Source organism: Excalfactoria chinensis, chromosome 5 (assembly GCF_039878825.1).
Source record: "Excalfactoria chinensis isolate bCotChi1 chromosome 5, bCotChi1.hap2, whole genome shotgun sequence".
In the NCBI taxonomy this organism is placed as follows: Eukaryota; Metazoa; Chordata; class Aves; order Galliformes; family Phasianidae; genus Excalfactoria; species Excalfactoria chinensis.
Window position 1 is genome coordinate 19,583,136 of NC_092829.1, and position 21,057 is coordinate 19,604,192.

Genomic DNA, 21,057 nt, shown 5'->3' on the forward strand with positions numbered 1-21,057 from the left:
CTCCAGCATCCCTGCTGCACTGTGCACCAAATGCACTCTCATTTTCTATGATCACTCTTGTATTTTTGTTGCTGGCTTTTTTTCCCACAGAATCATAGGCAAGTTTAGGTTGGAAGGGATTTCATGATCATCTTGTCTGCTCCCCCTGCTTAGGCTTAGTCATCTGAAGCAGGTGGACCAGGACTAGGACTGTCTCCAGATAGGTTTTCAGTGTCTCACAGTTGGAGATACTGGCTCCTCAGCCTAATTTAATCTGTTCCTGTATTTGACCATCCTCACTGTTGAAACAATAAATAAAAAAGTATTGTGCTCATATAGAATCTCACATGTTTTAATTAGAGTCCACTGTCTCATTCTGTCACAGGGCACCATTAATGAGCATCTAAGTCTCTTCATGCCTTGATGAGTCTTCCCCGAGCCTTTTCAGACTGACCAGTCGTGGCTCTCAGCCTCTCATATGAAAGATACTACAGACCCTTAGTCCCTTTGCTAGACTCTAATATGTGCCTCTCTTGCATGGGAGTGCCCAGAATGGGATACACAACTCTGGGTGCAGAGGATGGGCCATCTTTGACTTGTTGGTGCCTTTCTTCTTAACACAGCCAGGATGCTGCTGGTTAGGGTAATGCTTTCTGCCAGGCTTATCCAGGTGCCCCAGGCCAGGAATTGCTGGGTTGTTGCTGGTTGTGTTTTACACCACAGAGCAGCAGGTGAAGCTGAACATATCCTTGGAGGAATATGATTAAGCCCAAGAATAAGTCTCACCTGCATTCCCCAAGCTTGGGTCCTGGATACCTCACCTGTGGTAGGTTAGGAGCAAAGTACAGCAGGCTGTGCCTACTGATCCCAAGCCCGGTGTGTAGAATGCAGTGCTTCCTCATCCTCGTGCTGATTTTCCCTGAGCTTGGTGTCATCATGGGGCTTGATATGCTGGGTATCAGCTCTTTATTTGCTGAGCTGCTTTGCAGCAATTCACACCAGTGCCACAGATGTCACAACAGCTTGCCTGGTCCTTGACCTCAGGGCGCCTTTTCAGCCCCCTTCTCCTGGGAGTGTAGTGACGGCTTTCCCCTGGGCAGCCATACACTGTGGGGTCCCTCCAGGCACATGGGGTTTGGTTGTCCAGTGCATTGGGCCACTCTGCGAGTGGCCAATTAGCCCCAGCATGAGTAACGTGGAAGCCATGCCCCTTGGCATCCAGCCCCAGGCCCCACAGCTACTGCACACTCCAGGCTGCAGCCATCAGCCTCTGTCATTCTGGTGACTGTTGGAGACCAGGGTGGGATGCAGGGGGTGGAGCTGAGATACTCTATGTAGACGTATTGCCTGGGGAAGTCCTGAAAGGACAGGACTGCATGTGGCCAATCATGGCTTCCAAGAGAAAGCTTTCCTGCCAGACATATTGGAGGTACAGAAACTCCACATTTTATTTGGAAGAAGAGCATGTTGTTGTGGAAAAGATCTTCACTTGGCTGGAAGCCCTCTGTACAAACACGAGTTCAATTGACTGTTTTTCTTCAGCAGTGCTAGCTGAGCATGGTGGAGACCATTCAACCTGCTCCTTTCAAAGCTAGCCCACTTTAGTTTAGCCTTCCCCCTACCCCACACACACGCACATTTTACTGCTGTTTTTGAAGCTCTCCTTGTCACTTGCCAAGGGATGGGTGGGTGACTGTGACCCTAGGCTGCTACGTGGTCATCCAGCAGAGAAGGCAGCCCACCAGAAGTATCCCTCTCATTGTGCCACCACTGCAGGGCGAGACTCTTGCTAGACCCTGGGGTGTCCTTTGCCAGTACTGGGTCCACAGGCTCTGAGCCCTTTGTACCTCGCTGCAGCGGACCTGCAGAAACTATGGCTCACCTGCTTCTATGACAACATGCAGCTGGCAGCCTGGGCAGACGTCCTGTCCCTCTGCTTCCTGCCATCGCACCTGCTGTCCATCTGCTCTGCAGTGCGGCCAGCCATCCGGAAACCCTGCATTGTGTACAGCCTCATCACTGCTGTCCCTCTGCCCAGGTAAAATGCACTTGCACATTCTACCATTCATCCCGAAGCTCACGGGGCGAACGCAGCACAGTGCTGGCACAGCCATTGCTGCATGGGAGCACAGCTGTTACAGCATCTCATGATTTTCTTGCAAAACATTGCTTTAAACCTGCTCGTAGTCAGTCACTCCCCAGCTGTTGGTCACTGAAGGAGTGAGATGAGGCTCTGAAGCAAGGTGAGGCTAGACACCCTCCTCCTCTTCTTGGGCTGCCTTTGCTTTCAGGTTGTAGCAACTCCTTTGCTACAATGCCATCGTGAGGCCACAGTACCAGTGTCCTGGCAAGGAGCCTACAAAGGAGTGGAGGACGAAGAGGACAGTCACAAAGGCACTGCAAGACCTTGCTGTTGTGCAGGCAATGTGCCCCCTCAACTCCCAAGGTACAACATCTCTTTTTGGTTAAACTTGATAGCAAAGATTAATTTTAGCATCCTCACCTAAAATGATCCGGAAACAGAGATTTCAGATAAGCTTGCTCTCACTGCTAATGCAATTGCTACAGGAGAGAGGTCTGAAGATCTCTCTTCACACCTGTGTGCACATTGATTACTGACATTTGATTCTCTTTGTTGTGCAGCAAAAATAAAAGTCAATGGCAAATGGCTGGTGGGCATTTTCTATGCAGCACTGAACAGCAGCATGTGGCAGAGCCTGCCTCACCAGGAGGCACTGGCATTGCTCAGTGACCTCTGTTTTCCTGAACACTGCCACATCTGTGCAGAGCAGAAAGCTTCCTGCCCACAGTTTACATGTGAGAGTTTTGTCAGCAAAAGTTTTGCCTCTTCAGTGACTCAGAAAGAGTAAGTAAAAAAGAAAGAGTAAGTAAAGGGTTGGATGCTGAGGTACAGCTCTCCCAGGCTTTCTCTGTGCTCTAAAACTTGCCATGTCCCACAGTTGAAGCACGGGGTTGTCTTGCTGGGTTGGAAGGTGTTGCCCTTAGGAATCATATACCTGTCAGGAAAGATTGCTTTAGATGTGCTAGAAATAAAAGACCTGGACTGTCATCACTGGGTTGTTTTGTCCTGGTCCCCAGTTCCTGTCAGCCTACTGGTCAGGACTGTCTGAAGCCAAAGGTCAGGGCTGGGCTATCGGATGCAGAAAAGAAAATCCTCTGGGAATATTCAGAGAAGACTTTTTATGGGTAATTAACTTACTTTAGCTCACAGATAAGATTATCGAGGATGTTAAGTTAGGCAATTCTGCCTGAGGGAAAATGACTCTCTTGGTTCAGGAGCTCTCTGCAATCATTACGTTCAGTTCTGCTTTGAATGGTGCAGTAATAACTGGAACTTTAGATTCAGGTTCTGGAGTACAATTGTTTCCCAGAACCAAAGAAAGAGACTAGCAGTCACATTCTAAAGAAAACTAATTTGTGTTAAATTATTAGCAAGACTGTTACTGCCTGTAGAAGATTCTGATTGTTTTCTCCCCTCAGAGCCTTCCCGTGGTTTGACCTGACAGCTGCACAGCTGAGAGAGTCTCCCTTTAGCCAGCTGCTAGAAAAGAGTGAGTCTGTCCAGAACCATCTTGCTCTGCTGTACTGGGCATCTTTTAGAGATTGGCCTGCAAAGCAGTGTGTGCTGACTAGCACCAAGACTTCTCCTATGTTAGTCATAGTGGAACCTGGCATGATGTTGGTTCAGGACTCCCCACTGCCCACAGCTGCTTTAAACATTCTTTGATAAATTGCAGAGGAAACTACTGACCATGCTTCTAAATCCTCATAAACTGAAACAAAGTCCATGACAGAATGCCATGCTGAGGTCTCATCCCAAAGGGATGAAATGCCCAGAGATGTTGACAACTCTTTTCCATCAGTTTCTCTTTCTGGTCTCAGCAGTATCTAGTGGAAGAACCTACTGTAAGGACTTTGTATTGCCAGGCAAAAATAACGCCAAAAAGCAAATAAACTTTTACTTATTAATTTCTTAGTCGTAATGCAAACCACTGATGGAAGTAAGTAAAAGATTATACAATAGTATTACATTGTCTTTCTTTCCACTCTGTTTCCACCATTGAGAAATTCCATTTTGCATCCATCTGCAGCCTTGCCAAACATAAAAGCAGTTCCCTTACTAACATATCAGCACTGAGATCTCTTGATTTTCATATTTTGAGACAAGAATGTACCTATTTGCTCTTAAAAGTTTCACTCACCTTGTGAAACTCTCTTCATAAACTAGCTTCTTTCTAAATCTGCTGAAATCTGCCCTGGTTTTGGTCCGAGCTTACTTACCACACTGATATCTTGACCTGTGACCTGATTCAGCTTAACAGGTTCCTGTTGCAATTCCAATGGAAAACTGAATTACAGTTAACTTGTGGTTAACAGCTCTGGCCCAAAGAACCACACAGGACTAGGGCCCATCTTTTCCTTCCCACATGGGATCTCAGGGAAGTCTGTCACCAAACAAAATCATGAAGTCAGGAGTGCTCTTTCAGTTGAGCCAGGCTTTAACCAATGCTTAACTCACAATTCCTTGCCAGTGTCAGTACGTGTTCCAGCGAGGCTGTACAATTCAAGTCCCACTGCTGTTACAGGTTCTGTGAGACCTCATTCAGGGAAAAAGAAGATTTAACTAACTACATGTTTTGTTCAAATCCACTCAGGACAGGTAACTCTTCATTTCCCAACTTCTCTACTTTAGCTCACAGTATTCTCTCACACTTCCTGCCCTGTGCTGCAGTCCTGTTTGCTATGATAAAGCACTTCGTGGTTCTGTTTCACACTAAATCAGTTCCGTGGTTAGGACAGGGATTGGTTGTTTACATTGTAACTTGGCATCCCCAGGCTGCTGATAGCAGCAGGCAACACAAATGTGCACCACTGTGTGTGCCATTTGTCTTAGCTTTGTAGTTAGCAGCGTTTCCAGTCTGCAGACACTGAAACCTAGGAGAAATCTCTTCACTTGAGCAGCAGGGAAACTATTGCCAATCACTGGAAATTGAAATATGGCTAGGATTGAATTTTTTGGGTCTTTTTAATCAACTGTGAAGCAGAATTTTAAGACAGACCGTCAGTGGTAAAGTCACACCTGATTTATGTGTTTTGTTTCACTTGGTTCCTGGTAGCAAATGAATTGCAAAGAATTCTTACAGTAAAGAGCCAATGCAGGGATGTGTTTGCTGTCATTAAATGTCCAAGAGCTGCAATAGCCTTTCATTTAATGTGAGAAATGTGAAACTATACCACCCTGAACAAATGGCAAGCTAATAAGGATGTATACTGCTTTCCCGGGTGGGCTTCTTACACAGGTGGAACTGCAGTGTGACTCTAATCCTGAGTCTATGTTTCTCCCCCAGTCTGTGTCTGCTGCAAAGGAGGAAATGTAGAGTAGGGCTCTAGGCCTGCTTCTTGGACAAACTGTGAGAAAGTGAGGGCATCTGCTTTCTGTCCTGATCGAGACTTTTGTTCCAGGAAGAGACCCATGTTGTCTCTGCGTGGGAGGGCAATGGATCTGCTAAAGACAGGCTCCTCGATCCCCAGCAGCTCCCGCACACGTCGTGAAATCTCCTGCAACACAAATATATCAGACAAAAACATTAGAAATTCTCACTTCACAGGACATCAGCTTATACTATTTGGTGCCAAAGCAGCAAAAAAGGAAATTGAGTTTATGAATTTTGGAACATTTTCACACTTGAAGTTGCAACTCAGGAAGGATCTGAAAGCATGATCCTGGTATGACATTGTAAAAGGAGAGGAGATTGCATGTTCTCCAGGGTTACTGTGGGTGACAGCCTCACAGCTGCTTTCTTTAGTGGCAGAAACAGCCTGGCTTTCCTGTTTGCACTTGCAGAACAAACAAGTTATGGGTGAATGAGCTGGAGTCTGCCTAATGCAAAAACATTGCTGTTTGCAAAGTTATATTGTTAGTAACCGACTCTATACATAGAAGAGCTGGAAAAATGAATGAAGCCAGTAAGCCATATTGCTCATTAAGAAAATCAGAGGAGACTGTCTGACTGAGCCAGCTGGGCTGGGACTGTCGATGTGGAGACTTGTCATTATTCTTGAAGTCACTTCCAAGAATGTAACCTTCTGATTTGACTGAAGTGCTGAAATGCAGCTCACAAGGTTGTACTGATCTTTCACAGCATTTCCTCAGTACCTCCCCCCAACCTTGGCTTGAGCCTATAGAGCAGGACACTGCAGTATCTGTGAGCAAAAGAACACTGGACTGCTATTTTCAGTGGCTTTGATATACTTAAAAATACCAGAACAGTGGAATTAAAATCAGCAGTAACTTCATTTAACTGTGCCAAGAAGCTCTCAGAAAATTTAATGCATAGTTGTGTTGTTTTTTTTTATCAAACTGCCATTTCCCCTATATTGCAAAATGTTTCTGTGCCACTGAACTGATGCTATCGTGCTCATTTCTATAGTAACTATCAGGTTTTGACTGCTATCAGCCTTTCCCTGATATTTCTGGTTGGGAAGCTTGCGTGCCCTTGTGAGCAGCATTATGATGTTACCTTTGCACCTGCTCCAGTACACTCTTACTGAGGGCCCCAGGTGGGCCACAGTCAGCTCAGATCCCTGTGATCCTGGATCCCACCCAAGTAGGGGAGAGGTAGAAGACACAAGCAAGCAGCAGGATGGAGCATGATTTTCAAGAACATCGAGGTTCTGCTGAAGTCTGAGATGATCTTCACTCACTTACAAGCTTTGGAAAACATTATGTAGTCCAATTTGTAAGCTTGTTGGAGTAAGTCAGCTAACATTACCCTGGCCTGGTTAGTTTTTCCTTCAGTTTCTAAAAGAGAAAAAGCAGGTTTTGCAGTTGTTTTCTCTAGCATGTAGCTTAGTTTTTCTTAGCTGTTAAACAACTACCATACAAAATCCCTATATCCCAATGAGGAGCTGGGGATTAAAAATCATACAAAGAACTTGTCACCTTTGGTAACTGCAAAGGCTGTCTCTTCTTGCCCTAGACATACTCTTGAAAGGCTTCTGTGTGAACAAGGCCAGCAGAGCAGTGTGATGCCTTCACCTCTGCAGTCAACACTATTACTCATGGTACTAAGCAATATTTTTTGGTGGCATATTCCATTTCAAACAAACAGTTAAGACTGCTCAGCCAGGGGGAAGCTTAGACGTGAAATTGCTTTTTGGTTCTCCAGAATAAAAAAGCAGTGTTCGTATGCCATTCACTGGAGCACAAAGATTTTCTCTCTCCCTGGTTACTTGAACTTCTACCTTGTGTCCTCTGGGGAAAGCAACTGTAAATCAAACGTGAAACAATTGGCTTGGCTCAGTAAGTGCAGCCTCAAATCCCTCTGTTTCCATTGTGGAGTAGAAAGAGGGAAATGAAATTTAAGTCAGCTTGCTCTGATAATGAAAGGGATCAATGAATCAGTTCTAGCAGTATTACAACTGGGCAAATTATCCCATCTAAATCCTGAAAATAAATGCAACTAAGTATCACCTTCCTTTAAAACTAGATGACTTTTCCCATCTGTGATCCAAAAGAGTCTTGTCCTTATTCCCCAAAGAGCTTTGCTCTCCTAGGAAAGAGCTGCAAGCATTTTTGATGTGTTTTATCAGTTCAACTTCCTGTTACACTTCTCTTTAAGGATTACTTGTGTGGTCTGTCTCAATTTCTCAGACACATGCTGAAAATAGGAAGAAAACCAGTAACTAAAGCCAAGCCAGTCTGCAACTAAAGCAAAACCTCAGTTTTATTCCTAGGCTCGTCTTAGATCCACTACCTGATTTTGAGTTGGTGTTTTCCTCTTTGCTCCTTTCACACTGCTATAAGGACCTCACAGGTATGCTGACACTCAACTACAACCACTCTGTTGTTCCAGTTTGAGCTCTGCTGTCCTCTGGTTTCTCATGCCAGGTCTCTGCACATCTGTGCTTCGTAGGCTCAGAAGCTTCTGATCACCAGGCTTTGAACTGCGGGTTGTGTAAAAACCCAGTACCTTTTGATCCCAAATCAGACCTCCTCCTGTTCTTTCAGCATCGGCTGCATCTCTGATGTGGTTTCTCATACCAATAACTGACATCAGTGGAAAGCAGTTTTATCTACGTTTCCTCCTACGTGTTATTTTAAGGCTCTTTTTGGTACATAAATACGTTTCTCAATGGCAAAAGTCTATATTATCTTTTGTTTGGATTCAAGATACAGAAGTTTGACTTTGCAAGAGATTGGATTTGACCGTCAAAGGGGAGGATGCATTTAAGGGGAAGCATGTGATTAGGGCAACTGAAATCACAGTCAATAGTGGATGAGCGTGATTCAGACAGCAGATCCATTCCTTATTGAAATATCTCTTGGAACTGTTCAAACAAATCTAAGCTCATGCTTCTCTAGATCTGACTGCTGTTGCACAGGGTACGTGCTGTTGGGTATTCTCAGCATTTATCTTCAGTAGTTTCCTTTTTGATGCTGACGTTAAGGTGATGGGTAACTGTAAACCACAGCAGTCGAACCACATGTCCCAGGCAAGATAAAGACAAATCACTATTAATTCCTCTACTTTACACTTTATAAAATGTAGGGAACATCTGTGCTGCTTCCACAGTGTACGTACACAGTGATGTGTAAAATCTTATAAGCATCCAGATTTCCTTTGGCTAAATCCTGTGTTGGCTGAGTGTTAGTGGAAAGTAAACCAAAAAGCAGTAAGTATTAGTGGGTCCTTTACTACTTTGATGTTAACCCAAAATTCACAGCCAGTGCCTCTGGTATCTCACAACACTGTACAGCTAGTAGTTTCAGTACAACTACAGCATATCATAGAAAAGAAGTGTGATTTAATGAAGACTAAACCTGAGTGTGTTTCAAATACTGACCTAAAATACGTGTGCAACACATTGTTTAGGTGAGGTTTCTTGTGTTTCCTATCGCCATCCCTACACGAGGGATAAACAAATAAAATGAGGGGTAAATGAAAGATCAATAAACTCTATTCCATCGTGATCCTGGTGAAAACTAAATGAATTTAAAACAACACAAAAACTACCTACATAAATTGTAAGTACGAAATGTTGCATCTCTGCACCTTCAGGAATCTTTGGAAGGCCAAGCTGCAGCCTTGACCTTAGCTTATCTGTTGGTGGTTTTAGAGAAACAAGGAAGAAACAAGGAGTGAGAGGAAAATTACCAGAAAATTACATGTTTATAAAACGGGGAAGAAGCAGAGACATTTGTGTTCAGCAGAGTATAAAACAAGGAAGTAATAACAAGTTGCCCTTCTGCTGCTCGAGAAATGTGGTTTGACTGTTGCAGGTTAAAGCTGCCCAGATTTGCAGATGTTCTACAGATTCAATCAAAGAGATGGGTAAGTGGAAAATTACTGAAAGGAAATTCTGAGGGATTGCCTATGAAGGACATTTGCATCTTGCTAAGCAGTTTTCTGGGGTCAGAGGAGCAACACAGGCTAAAAGAAAGGTAAGGCAGTTCTGATGCACCAGTGTCGCCCTGGAAAGGCAGCCTGCAGTCCGCAGTCAGCTACAGAGTTACATCTGAAGACTTGAACAACACGATCATTGGGCTGACTAAAACTGGTTGTCTGGTTTCAGGCTCACTGCTCACACAAAATCTGCCCGGGCAAACAGGTGCTGTGATAGCCCTCCTGGTGAGCAGGAGGGGCTGGAGCTGGCCTCTGACCAGCCGAGGCAGCCCCAGCACCGCAGCACACATGTGCACCTGCATGTGTCCGAAGTCTGTGATGCCCAGGGCCGGCAGGCTGGAGCAGTTCACCAGGATGAGGCGGCGGCCGGTGATGCCGTTGGCTCTGAAGCACTCCTGGGCAGAGAAGCAGAAGGGAAGGCTATGGGACATCCGCAGCCCTTGGCCAACCCCCACCAGTGTTGTAGAATCATAAAATCACAGATAAGCCTTGGGATGGAGGACCTCACAGCCCACCCCGCCCCAACCCGTGTCGTGTGCGGGGCTGCCCCCCACCAGGTCAGATGCCGATGGCGCCATCCAGCCTGGCCTTCAGTGCCTCCAGGGATGGGGCATCACAGCCTCTCTGTGCAGCAGCGCCATTGCCTCACTTCTCTCTGAGTACAGAATTCCCCCAACATCTAACCTGTCTCCCTTCTTTTCGGTTAAACCCATTCCCCCTTGTTCCATCGCGGCGTCCAGAGCCTCTGACCCTGGAAGCGGCAGCCCCGCACCTGGTACTGGGGGAAGCCGAGCCCCACCACCCACTCTGCCACCTCGGCGGTTCCCCAGGCCAGCACTGGGCTGGCGGGTTCCTGCCCCGGGTTCGACCCCATCTGCGGTCGCGCGTCCCCCCGAGCCCCATTGCTCCGGCAACGGCCACTTCCTGCAGCGCACCCCGCTTTCCCTTCCCCCACACCCCCCCCCGCCTCCCCGCTGGCGACGCGCCGGCGGCTCTGCGGAACCCGTTCTCGATTGGCTCCGTTGTCGGGGGGGGACACAAAAGCCTCAGTACCCCGCGCCGCCCTCTTCCCGCACGCACACTGCTCGGCTCTTTCCGCCTCCCTCTCCGCTCGGGTGTTTCCGCCGCCGCCGGGCGCAGCGCTTCGGCTCCTCTCGGGTGTTTCCGCCGCGGCAGGCTGTCGCCCCGGGCTCAGCGCCCGCCGGCCCTGCCCATGTCGGACGTGCTGACCGCCGCCGTCGGCTCCCGGTTCGAGCCCCAGGCCGCCGGAGCGCCGGGCGGCTTTAGCGGCGCTGAGCTCTCCTCGGGTACGGGCCGGGCTGCGGGGCCGGGGGACGGCGTTGGGCGGGCGGGGGGACGCAGCGTGGGCTGCTGTGTGGGCTCCGCGAGGCGGGCGGCAGACGGAGAACGCGAGGGTCCTCGTTCGAGCGCTGCCTGCGTGCCCTCCTGTCTGCGTGTTCTCAAGGACGGAAAGCGACTTCTCTTCCTCCGTTCTGTTTGTCGTTAGAAAATGAAGCCGCAGCCCAGCGGACGGAGCCTGCGGAGCAGCGGGGTGATGGCTCGGAGAGCGGCGACTCGCCGTGCGGGTAGGAAAGCGTTCGTGTGTTCGGTACCCCGCGAGCGTTAGCGGCCTGCTTTGCTCCGCGCCGGCCCTGTGCGGCTGGGCAGGAGGGGCTGAAGACGTTGGGGCAGCGTGTGTTGGATTCGGTGCAGGAGGAGCCGTCCCTGCGGACCTACGTTTTAAAGCCTGTTAAAGAACAAAGTGTAGCTCACGGCTCACCTGGTCACACTGTGGAATTGATCAGGTTGGAGTCAACCCCAGAAGGTTTTGTAGTCCGTAGCCAGTAAGAACTACTGAGCTTTCAGGACGTGTTCAGAGTATTTCAGTACTTCGGCACTTGCACTGTGTGGAGGCTGAGCACACATGTTCCTTATGCTGTTTTCTTGACGATGCTTTTCATTCTTCAGCCTTTGTCTTCTGTATCAGCCTTCTCCTAATGCTGCTTCCCAGCCACCTTGTCAGATGCTTGGCTTGTCATTACAGCTGGGCATATGGGGTTTTCCTTTCTGAGAGTACGTGTATTGCTCGTGACATAGTTTCAGAAATCTGCAACTCAGTTTGTCAAAAAGTAGATCACGCTATTTGTTAAACAACAGCCTCGTTTAGAAAAGAAAAGACAACAGTCATTAAAATGGCTGTTTGGTGTCATCTTAGTTTGATGCTAGTCACCCTGACATCAGCCTTCTCTAGTCCAGGTGTTTTCTTATATCACTCTTTATTCAAGGAATGATCAACACAGGCTGTGAGCAGAATGGCCAAAGCTGGGTACTGATGGCTGTTACCTGATGAATTTGTGTATGGTGAATCTCCTTAGAAAGGAAAGGGTCCAAAAAGGGTGATCCAAGAAGACTGCTTGAGGAGGAATTGGCTAAGCGCTGTAGATCTGCTTCTAAGACTTGCTCGTGGTAACATGAACCATGTTTGCCCTGTTCTAGTTCTTGTCTTCTATATAGACTCAGCGTGGAATGTGTCTGAGTGGAGCTGCAATCTTTTTAAACTATTCCATGCTAGATTAATAGTCTGATCCCTTGCTACTGAGACTGTTTCTCACATGTGAAGGGACTTCTTTTTGTTGACAGTAATATAGAAAAAATCTTCAGCAGAGATAGAGTGCCAGGATTGTTTCCTTTCTTGCTCATTCTTTTCCTTCTTTGAACCTTTCTTTTTGCTTTGGTATGTCCCACTCATCACAGTGCGGATGTTCTTTACTGTTGCTGTTGTGCCATTATGTGGTGTACAGACTTCTTGTCTGTGCGGCGTCTGAATATGGCAGAGGGAACCTGTGTGTTCTCTGTATTTCTTGGGATTTCATCTTTCCATGATGGGGAAGGTTGTGGTAGGACGCTTTCAGGCTGGCTCTCAAAACTGTTCTGAATCCTTTCAACCTGCTCTGGTTGGCCTCTGATGCCATGCAGTAGCTAGCAAAACAGGAGGTATCATTTCTTGAGCAGAAAATTGCTGCTGATTTCTATGCAAACACTGCACTGAATGCATGCAGTGAATTAGTTACTGTCTAAAGGACATTAAATATGGAATATGTCTCTGAAGTTACTCCCTGTGTCTTTTATGGAAGACAAGGGCAGAACTGGGGGTACAAAGGGCTCTCTGAACAGGTGTTGGGCACTAACTGCAGGATGCTCAGTGCCTCTGTCCTGAATTTTGGCTGCCTTGGAGTGATCCTTCTCACAGCTGAGCTCTGTTGCTTGTGACCTGAGTGTAAGTGCTGAATTGTGGTGCTTTCTTCCTCTGAGAGGTTGCAGATAGGGTCACCCGTGAGTGCAGATGCAACAGAGGATTCAACGGAAGATTGTCGCACTGTGGAGGACCAGAAAGTTGCTGATGCAGAAGAGAAGCTGCCTGACCAAATCCAGTCCACCAAAGAGGTAGGTGGTTGTTCCTGACATCTAAGGAGGGAGGTACAGCAGCATTTCTTCTGCCCTACTGCTGTGCTTAAGGACTGTGGGACAGGCTTTAAGGGTTGTGTTAAGGTGAAAGTAATAAAGTTGATTCACTTATGGTAAAAGTTACTGACTTGCTTTGCAAAATCTCTCTTGCATACTCTGCTAGTCCTTACTTCCTTGTGGTTTCTGGCTTGTCAAGGTTTCAGGGTTATTCTTACCTTCTGCCTCTTGTCTGATTCTTCTGGGGGTTCCCTTTGTGCGTGTTTATGGTATAGGGAGTGGAAGGCAATCTACCATCTTTTGTTGAGCAGCCAATTTGCTTGTATTACAAATACAGTGGGGAGAACTTGTGCAGGTGTCACGCAGCTCAGATGCTGTGTATTTTCATAAATGGAAAGAGGGCTGGCCACAATAAACTGGATGGACCTTTGCTCGGGATGCAGTTGATGTCATTGTGATTGTGCTGCAGTGTTGATGCAGCCAGAGCTGAAAGGCTGTCCCTAGGGAAGCAGCGCTTTGGGAGTGCTTTCTGGGAGCAGTCGGCTGTGTCTGCGAGGCTATTGCTTTGCTGAAAAATGACAAATATCAGGAAGATGCAAACATGTGCCTGCCCAGAGACTCTTGGGGAGGCAAGGGATGTGTGGTTTGTGACATGGATGCAGCACATGACTGCAGAGTGTCTGCTGTGGGGAAAGTAAAGCAGTGAGGTGCCTTAGATCAAGGTATTTTTTTCTAGTTCTAACAGAAGCTACTGCAGGATCTGACTTGACTTCAGTGTAAATTACTACTGAGATGTAAATCCGTCTGAGGACTTTCTTACCATTATAGTCTTTGTGACTGGGTATATGTGTTTTGTACAGGAAGCTCTTGCTCAAATGACCAAGTACCACATACATCAAGGAGCAGGGGATATAGTCATGATTCAGTCAGATCACACTGGTGCTGTGGATATCCTTTCAGCTGAGCTGGAAACTGCAGACCTCCTTGGGGAGCAGAGAAAAGGTGAGGCCTGAAAGGACCTAATTTCTTAATTACTCTGTGGCCACTTTTTTAAGTGCCAGTGTCTGCCTTGGCCAGAGAACAGTAGAGTCTGTCTTAAAGGCACTGTTGGAAGTGTGGGCTCCTTGCTGGTGTTGTGCAAAAACTTCATATCTGACTCCAGAATACAAGAGCCTTATCTGAGAACAGTGCAGCTATTTATGGTGGTTTGGCCAGTCGTAAGATGAGCTGATGATCTTTTCCCCTTGTTTCAGCTCAGCCTCCCCCTCTGGCTCCACCTACTACATGGACCACAGGGAAGATGAAGGAATTCAAAGCCAAGATGGGAAAGGAGAAGAGTGCTAGGATGGTGGTGAAACGAGGCGAGGTGGTGACAGTCCGTGTGCCAACCCATCCAGATGGGAAACGCGTTTGCTGGGAGTTTGCTACAGATGATTATGACATTGGATTTGGAGTCTATTTTGACTGGACCACTGTTACTAGCACTGCCATTACTGTTCAGGTCAGCGAATCCAGTGATGAGGAGGATGAAGAGGAGGAAGAGGAAATTGAAGGTTGGTGTACGCTTTGAGAGTTATTTTGTTGTGCTTGTTACCATGCTGCTGAGAATGTTTGTCAGATGCTGTAATTTACATCTACTCTGCTTACCTAGTCCACTTGTTATCTCTGCAGCCTGTTGGGGTTTGATTAGGCTAAAATGACAGAGCTGTTAGCCCTTCCTGCTTCAGCACTTGTCAGTGGCTGTCCTCCAAGAGCATTTTTGAAACCTAGTACACTGAAAAATAAAGGAGAAATCCCTTTTCCAGCTGATAACAAGCTTTTCTAGCTGAGAAATTTTTGGTGGTAGGTGATAACCAAAAGGTTCTTTTTTTGTTTATGCATTGTCCCAGTGTATCATTAATTTGTGCTGACTGCTATTTTGTGTCTTTGTATCTGTGGAAACATATATTAGCAATTCTGTTGTTTTCAGTGTATTTGTGACCAGCGCAGCTGGGGGTTTTGGTGTTTGAAATCAATCTTGCAAGTTCTCCAAAATGTAGATGTTCATATATGAGAAATTTACTCTTGGAGAGAATTGAGGATGTACAAACATAGTGAAGTTATAGTGAAGACCTTTTCCACCTTTCCTTTACTCCATGTCAGTAGCACTGGGCCTCCTTAAGGAAGGCCTGGTTGTGGCATATATAAGAGGAGTGAACTGTCTAGAAGTGAAGTCCAGGGAGAGTAGGCCAGGCTGGCAAGCAAATAGTACTGTTCCATTAGTATTACAAAGAGAGCTGATCCTCAATATGTCCTTTTTATCACAGTAAGAAAAGCTGAGCTTTGTAGGTCATATTAGCAGAGGTCAGGGCAGATATTACATGTAATGCTATCATAGGTAGCCCTCCTTATGTTTACATGCCTCTATATTCTGGTCTTGTTTAGCTTATGGGCTATTTAGTAGCTTAACTGATGCTTTCATGCTTTCCTCCTCTTTCCCATTCAGGACTTGCCCCTGTTGGTGATGTGGAAAGGGGCTCCAAAAGCTATCTGCGGAACCGCTATGGAGAAATCATGCCTGTGTATCGAAGGGACAGCCATCGGGAGGTGCAGGCAGGAAGCCACGACTACCCAGGCGAGGGCATCTACCTGCTGAAATTTGATAATTCGTACTCTCTCCTCCGCAATAAGACTCTGTTCTTTCATGTCTTTTACACTAGCTGAAGGGATGGGAAGGGGCAGGGATGGCAGACGGGAGGTGGTGAGCGCAGCAGGTTGCCACCCAGCCCTGGTGCTCCCTGATGGGCACTTCTGTATGACAGAACAAAGGCACAACTCTGCTAGCAACTCTTCAGACACAACTTGGTTTCTCCCCACACCCTCCTTCCCAGCTGTCCTGGTGGAGAAGGGTGGTTGTGACTGGTTGTCTACAGGCAGCTGTTATTTCTGTAAAACTTTGGGAGTCCTGCTCTCTGTAGGTATAGTGTTGGGCCTTCATTGCAGCCAGTAAATGCCCAGAGGCCAGGTGCAGTTGGTCTTGGTTTCTTTCTGTTGCAGTGGTACAAAATGAAGTCAAAGTATTCTTCATCTGTTGCTGTTCTGTAAATCTTCAGGCTCTTCTGCTGCGTTTGGATCACTAGAGGGCAGCTGTCAGCTGCAGTGAGACGAAAACACGTCTGGCTGTTCACCAAACCACCGATAATCTTATCACTTACCACCACTATGTGTCACCAGCTGCCAGCGCTTCCTTCCTTGCTATATGTGGGGATGCATGATGGCCAGTGGCAGCCTGTGCACACGGCATGGCCACGCTACAACAGCCAGCTCTAACCTACAGTTCCCATGTGTTAGAACAGAGTGCGGGGCTGGGGAGGGGAGTGCACAAACAGAAGTTCATAGGAAGATTTTCCTGTGGATCAAGAATTAGATGTTGCATCTGTAGATTATAGAGATACAAAAATTATGATTAAAACTCCAGTGACCACATTTTTTCCTGTAGTCCAGATGTAAAATAGAAAAAATGATTTACTGCTGTATTGAATAAATATGAGAAGGCTGGGATACAACCAAGGAGTATATGAGAAATGTTTCTTTGTAGCAGCATGTTGATTCACTGGTGTTGCTGGATAATAGCATATATAGGAAGGAAGTTGCTCCCGAGGGAAGCATAGTTTCTCAGCTGCTATTGTTATTACAAAGGTACTGTTGCAAAAGAGCAGAAACTCAAAAGTGACAGAATTTACCCAATCCTCTCTGTAAACTAGAATGAGCAAAGCCATTGCTAGTCCTGATCGTGTGGTGAAGGATAGAGTTTCTTGGCATGTTTCAGTGGCTAGTGATGGCACTTCCTGCTTGAGTATTGGCAGAGTTGAACAAGGATTACGTTAATCCTTCAGAGATGAGTTTTAAATCACTTTTATCAGCAACTGTTGTTTATTTTAATACTTAAAAATAACTTAAAATCATGCTCTTTTTAAGAATAGTGATGTGTTTACACTTTGATACCTCTCTGCAGAGACACAGAATGGTTATTTGCACGGTGATGCTAGTAGAATTCTGAGTTTTATTTGTAAATTCTCCAGATAAAGCACCTCTATTTGGTCATTCCCTTTATTGAGAGGGATTGATGAAGAAAATGTTTTTGGGGTAGTTAAAGCCAAAGATTTTACTGTCCTAGGAGGGCTGCGTATTTCTTAAGGCTATATTATAATGCTGTGGAATTTTCCTTATGTTCAAGCTCTTCTTTTAGCATCTCTGAACAAGTAATGTTCACTGCCCCAGAGCACTTAGTAGGTCAAAAAGGTGTGTATGGGAGGGGGAGAGAAAAAGAGGTGTTTATAGTAGAACAGCCCAAGCTTGGAACAGGAAGGAGGAAAACCAGAAATCTAGTTGCTCCCTGGGTGGGCAGGCAGGGAGCAGAGTTGGTCAGGGTAAGGAGTGAGCTGGTGTTACTCTGGGCCCTGACTTGGAAGCCTTTCTCAAAGGAGGGAGAGAATCTGGCCATAGGGGAGCTGCAGAGCTGTTCATCAAGCAGAGGGAAGCATAGGGCAGCCTTACATTGCTGGTTAATGTATGAGACACTGTAGGGCATCTGATCCACTTTCTAATTAGGATTTATTTATGATGAAGGGAATTTTGACCTATGAATAGGATAAATTTTCTGCAATTGCTGATCCTCAGTCTCACAGCACACTATGGGATGCTGTTATTGCCACTAAATAAATGTTTTTCCTGTAATGCGTCCCCCCTATTTCTAATTCCCAGCCACTCCCCCTCTCACTGTCTGGATTTTGATCATATCCTCATTGAAAACACATTTTTTCTTTCATCTTGTAAGATGTGAATAAAGCCTGCCTGACTACCAGTTCTGGTCACTTACTGAAACAAATAGTATGTACAAGTTGTCAAGATAACTTGTTAGTGGTTTTAGTGAAGATAAGCTGCTATTTAGATGGTGATCCTGTTGCTCAGTTCTAGCTTTCTGAAATGTGGACCAACCTTTTAATGAGGATCAGGTCATTTGTTTGGAACTGTCCCCATCTCCTAGTCTCACTGACTTAAGCTTAATAGAAACATTGAATCTGGCTTGTTATCCCAATCTTTATGTGCCTGTCCTGCAAAAACGTGATGCCCATAAACAGACTTGCTGTGAAGGTATCTAGTGTGTATTATTTCACTACTTATGCTTCCTGGAAGCATGTGGTATCTCTTATGAACACAAAAAAGTTTTTTGCATAGAATATTTTATCTGCAGGAAACAGAAGCTTTACAGTTGCACAAGATAATTACCCTTTGTTTATTCTTTAATTTCCTCATCATGGATGTTTCTCAGGTGTTAAAGTATCATTCATTATCTAGGTGACGACTTCTTTTAGGAAGGATCTGTAGTCTTTATTCATTTTCTGATAAACCCCCTAGCTTGGATGCGTGGCTAGTGATTAACAGTGGCCATCTGCATTCATAATTGAACTCTGTAGTTGGTTCAAAGAAGTAATCTCCTTATTTCTTGTGTCCTTTTCTCTATTATCTGTGTATCCTGGACTTGTATGTGATCCCACTGTCTGCTGAGGTAGTGGTGGAAGCTCTTCTTTTAAGTATAAACTTGATCTAGATTTTGGGTTTAGAAAGAAAAATGAATTTAAAAGGCATTTTCACATCAGAGAGGGAAATTAATCCTTGAGGAAGGGAAATTCCCAATCCTTCTCCAGAAAGAAGATTTCAGATCAGTTTTAAAAATGCATTTCTTCTTCCGGTAGATTGTATCTAAAAACTCAGAAAGCTCAATTAAGGAATAACCTGCTCCTACATTTTTCAAACTCTTTGTTTGCTTTTGTAAAAGCACAGAATTGTTTTCCAGTTTGTTTTGAATGTGACTTAGATCTAACAATGAGATTTTCATGTTCAGCCGGAGACATAAAACATGTAGCATAGGATTTGCATAAAAATTAGGTTGTATAATTGTCTGTTTATGATAATGGTAACAATCTGTTGGATATTTTTTAATGTCAAATCAGGTAATAAGCTATCCATTGTTTTATCTTACTCTTCTCCCTTAGCAGTAGTGTAGCAGCGGGAGTTGAAAGTGTATGCATTTCACTGAGGACTGAGAGTTGAAATTGTCTGGCACCGCTTGTACCAATTTAATTTGCTAACCAACTCTGGAGGCCCATGTTATGGGTATTGGTGTCAGAGACAGGCTATTCCCAAAGTAATATTTGGAACTCATTTAGCAGTTATGTACATTAATACTACCACTGAGCCATTTACATGAACTGTAAGATGAAAATGTGTGCTTAAGGAGAGAAAGAGCTTAACTGACCAACCTGAGGTACTGAGATGAAAGTTGAGCTATTATGCAACAGTCTGAAAGGTTGCCACACTCCTTTCTTTTTGGTCTTATCCTGTGGAGTGTCTCCTTGTAACTGTGTGCGTGTAGCCATATATGGCCTGCAGTAGGGCCAGCTGTGCTGCTGGACTTGGTGGGGAAGACTGGAGGTGACCCTTGTCACATGCCTAGTTGCTGAAAGAAGTACTTGTTCTTGTGAGTTGGAAACTGGGTAGAGAATCCCTACGTGAGTTCACTTTGTCCCCACTGCTTATACCCTTCTTGTCTCACTACCCCAGTGCACTTTGCAGAGGATTTATCACAAGGTGCCTTAGGAGCAAGGAGCATGTCTGAAGTAAGAGCCACGGATGTCAGTAATCCCAGGGTTTTCTTCTCCTTGTTTCTCTGCCAGTTTGAGTAGAGAGGAGGCACTATGATCAAGCAAGGAGAGAGTCCTGGTTGGCTGTCGTGGGGATTTAAGCTGTTCATTAATCTGCCTTGTTGCTTTAAGATGAGAAGTAGAATTGTTAGAGTTTCCTGGCACCACAGGATCTTTACCTTCAGAAAGATTAAGATTCAGAACATTAAAAGCTGCTGCAAAATATTGTGGAACACCAAAGGACTATACTTCTGATATTCTGGTGGTAAGCCTGAGGACCAGAGAAACAGCAGACAGACATAAATAGCATTCCTCATGGCCATTCATTGTTTTACCACAGTGAGTCCAGTGTTGGGTGGTGTGTGCTTAACATGTATTGAGACTGGATGAGAGACCAAAGCAACAAAGGTGTTTTTGGTCTGCAAATGAGAGAGAGGTGGCTTTCTCCATTTCTTTTACCTAGAGATAATAATGAAATATCTGAAATGAAAGAAGGGAAAACCGTGAACTGATCTTGTTAAATACATAAGCTAATTAGGCTTAATTTAATTCTAATTAATCTAATTAATTGTAATTAGAAGCCACAAGTTTATCAGGAGTCCAAGTGTGAAGTCGCTTGTTTCGATAAGCTAGTAAACCCTAACTGAAGTTTTAGAGTGAACATTAAATGGCAGAGTCCAAACACATCTTGCTAGGAGGAGAATTTCCCGTGGAACTATTCCACACTTTCCTCCTAAGAGTCTCTGGCATTTTATTCTGAAACACTCAAGCTGTTGCAGCTGAAGACAGAACATCAGGTTGAATGGATGGATCTGTGGTTTGTCATTAAGGGTTATCTGGTTTAAGCCCATCTGGACTGGCGAGTGAAGTCTCTTAGGCATGAAGCTGGATGCCAACCATTAAGCTCAGAGCTAAAGAGGCTTTGCCTGACTTTTAAGTTTAGAGGCTGTTCTTGGAAAGTAGATAGTTGGAGGTGATCTCCCTGTGACTTCCTGAGTGCCTGGGTGACTAACTGCTCTCCTCAGAGTGAAGCAATCTGCTCTCAAGTCCCTGCTCCAAGCTGTTAGCACAGTCTTTCAGTGGACTGTCTTGTAGTTGGTCATATCCTTTCTTTTTTTTCCCCAGACATATATTCTTGTAAACTGTGACAGCTGTCTCCAAGCCTTTCTTTACGTGATGTGAATACATTTGTTGTCCTGGAACCTCACAATTCATTTGTTTGTACCAACCTGTTGCTTTTCGTCTCCTCTGAAGGAATTAGTTTTAAAAGGCAGGTTATTTCAACAAGATGCGGCACTGAATCTCTTGCTGAAGGGCACATGTGAATATTTATAGTGTTTGCTTTCCTTCTAGGCTTGGTTTGTATTGTTTATATTCGATGTGTTGTGGCTGATTTGTAATATTATATTGAAAGTTATTCCCTTTAAATAAACTTTTCACTATGCAATCACTACCTTTGTCTTCTGTTTAAAGAGAGTGTATTTCACTTTCTCTTATGAATACAG

At 45.3% G+C, this 21,057-nt stretch overlaps 3 protein-coding genes across 3 annotated transcripts; 2 read left to right on the forward strand and 1 right to left on the reverse strand.

Moving 5' to 3' along the window:
* Positions 1 to 738: 738 nt before the first annotated feature.
* NOXRED1 (NADP dependent oxidoreductase domain containing 1) lies at positions 739 to 3,772 on the forward strand. Its single transcript, XM_072337471.1, is given in 5 exon segments — positions 739 to 805; positions 1,837 to 2,017; positions 2,271 to 2,425; positions 2,623 to 2,845; positions 3,481 to 3,772. Coding segments are annotated over 5 exon segments (918 nt in total).
* A 163-nt stretch (positions 3,773 to 3,935) lies between these two features.
* On the reverse strand, positions 3,936 to 10,329 carry SAMD15 (sterile alpha motif domain containing 15). Its single transcript, XM_072337768.1, has 3 exons — positions 10,180 to 10,329; positions 9,704 to 9,802; positions 3,936 to 5,559 (listed from the first exon to the last, which is right to left on the reverse strand). The coding sequence occupies exons 1-3, from the start codon at positions 10,279 to 10,281 to the stop codon at positions 5,332 to 5,334; spliced, it is 429 nt and encodes a 142-aa protein (XP_072193869.1). The 5' UTR covers positions 10,282 to 10,329; the 3' UTR covers positions 3,936 to 5,331.
* Positions 10,330 to 10,465: 136 nt separating this feature from the next.
* Positions 10,466 to 21,004, forward strand: TMED8 (transmembrane p24 trafficking protein family member 8). The gene is made up of 6 exons (XM_072337767.1): positions 10,466 to 10,714; positions 10,915 to 10,993; positions 12,722 to 12,851; positions 13,730 to 13,871; positions 14,123 to 14,422; positions 15,355 to 21,004. Exons 1-6 carry the CDS (start codon positions 10,621 to 10,623, stop codon positions 15,570 to 15,572), a joined length of 963 nt encoding a protein of 320 aa, XP_072193868.1. The 5' UTR covers positions 10,466 to 10,620; the 3' UTR covers positions 15,573 to 21,004.
* Positions 21,005 to 21,057: the final 53 nt, after the last annotated feature.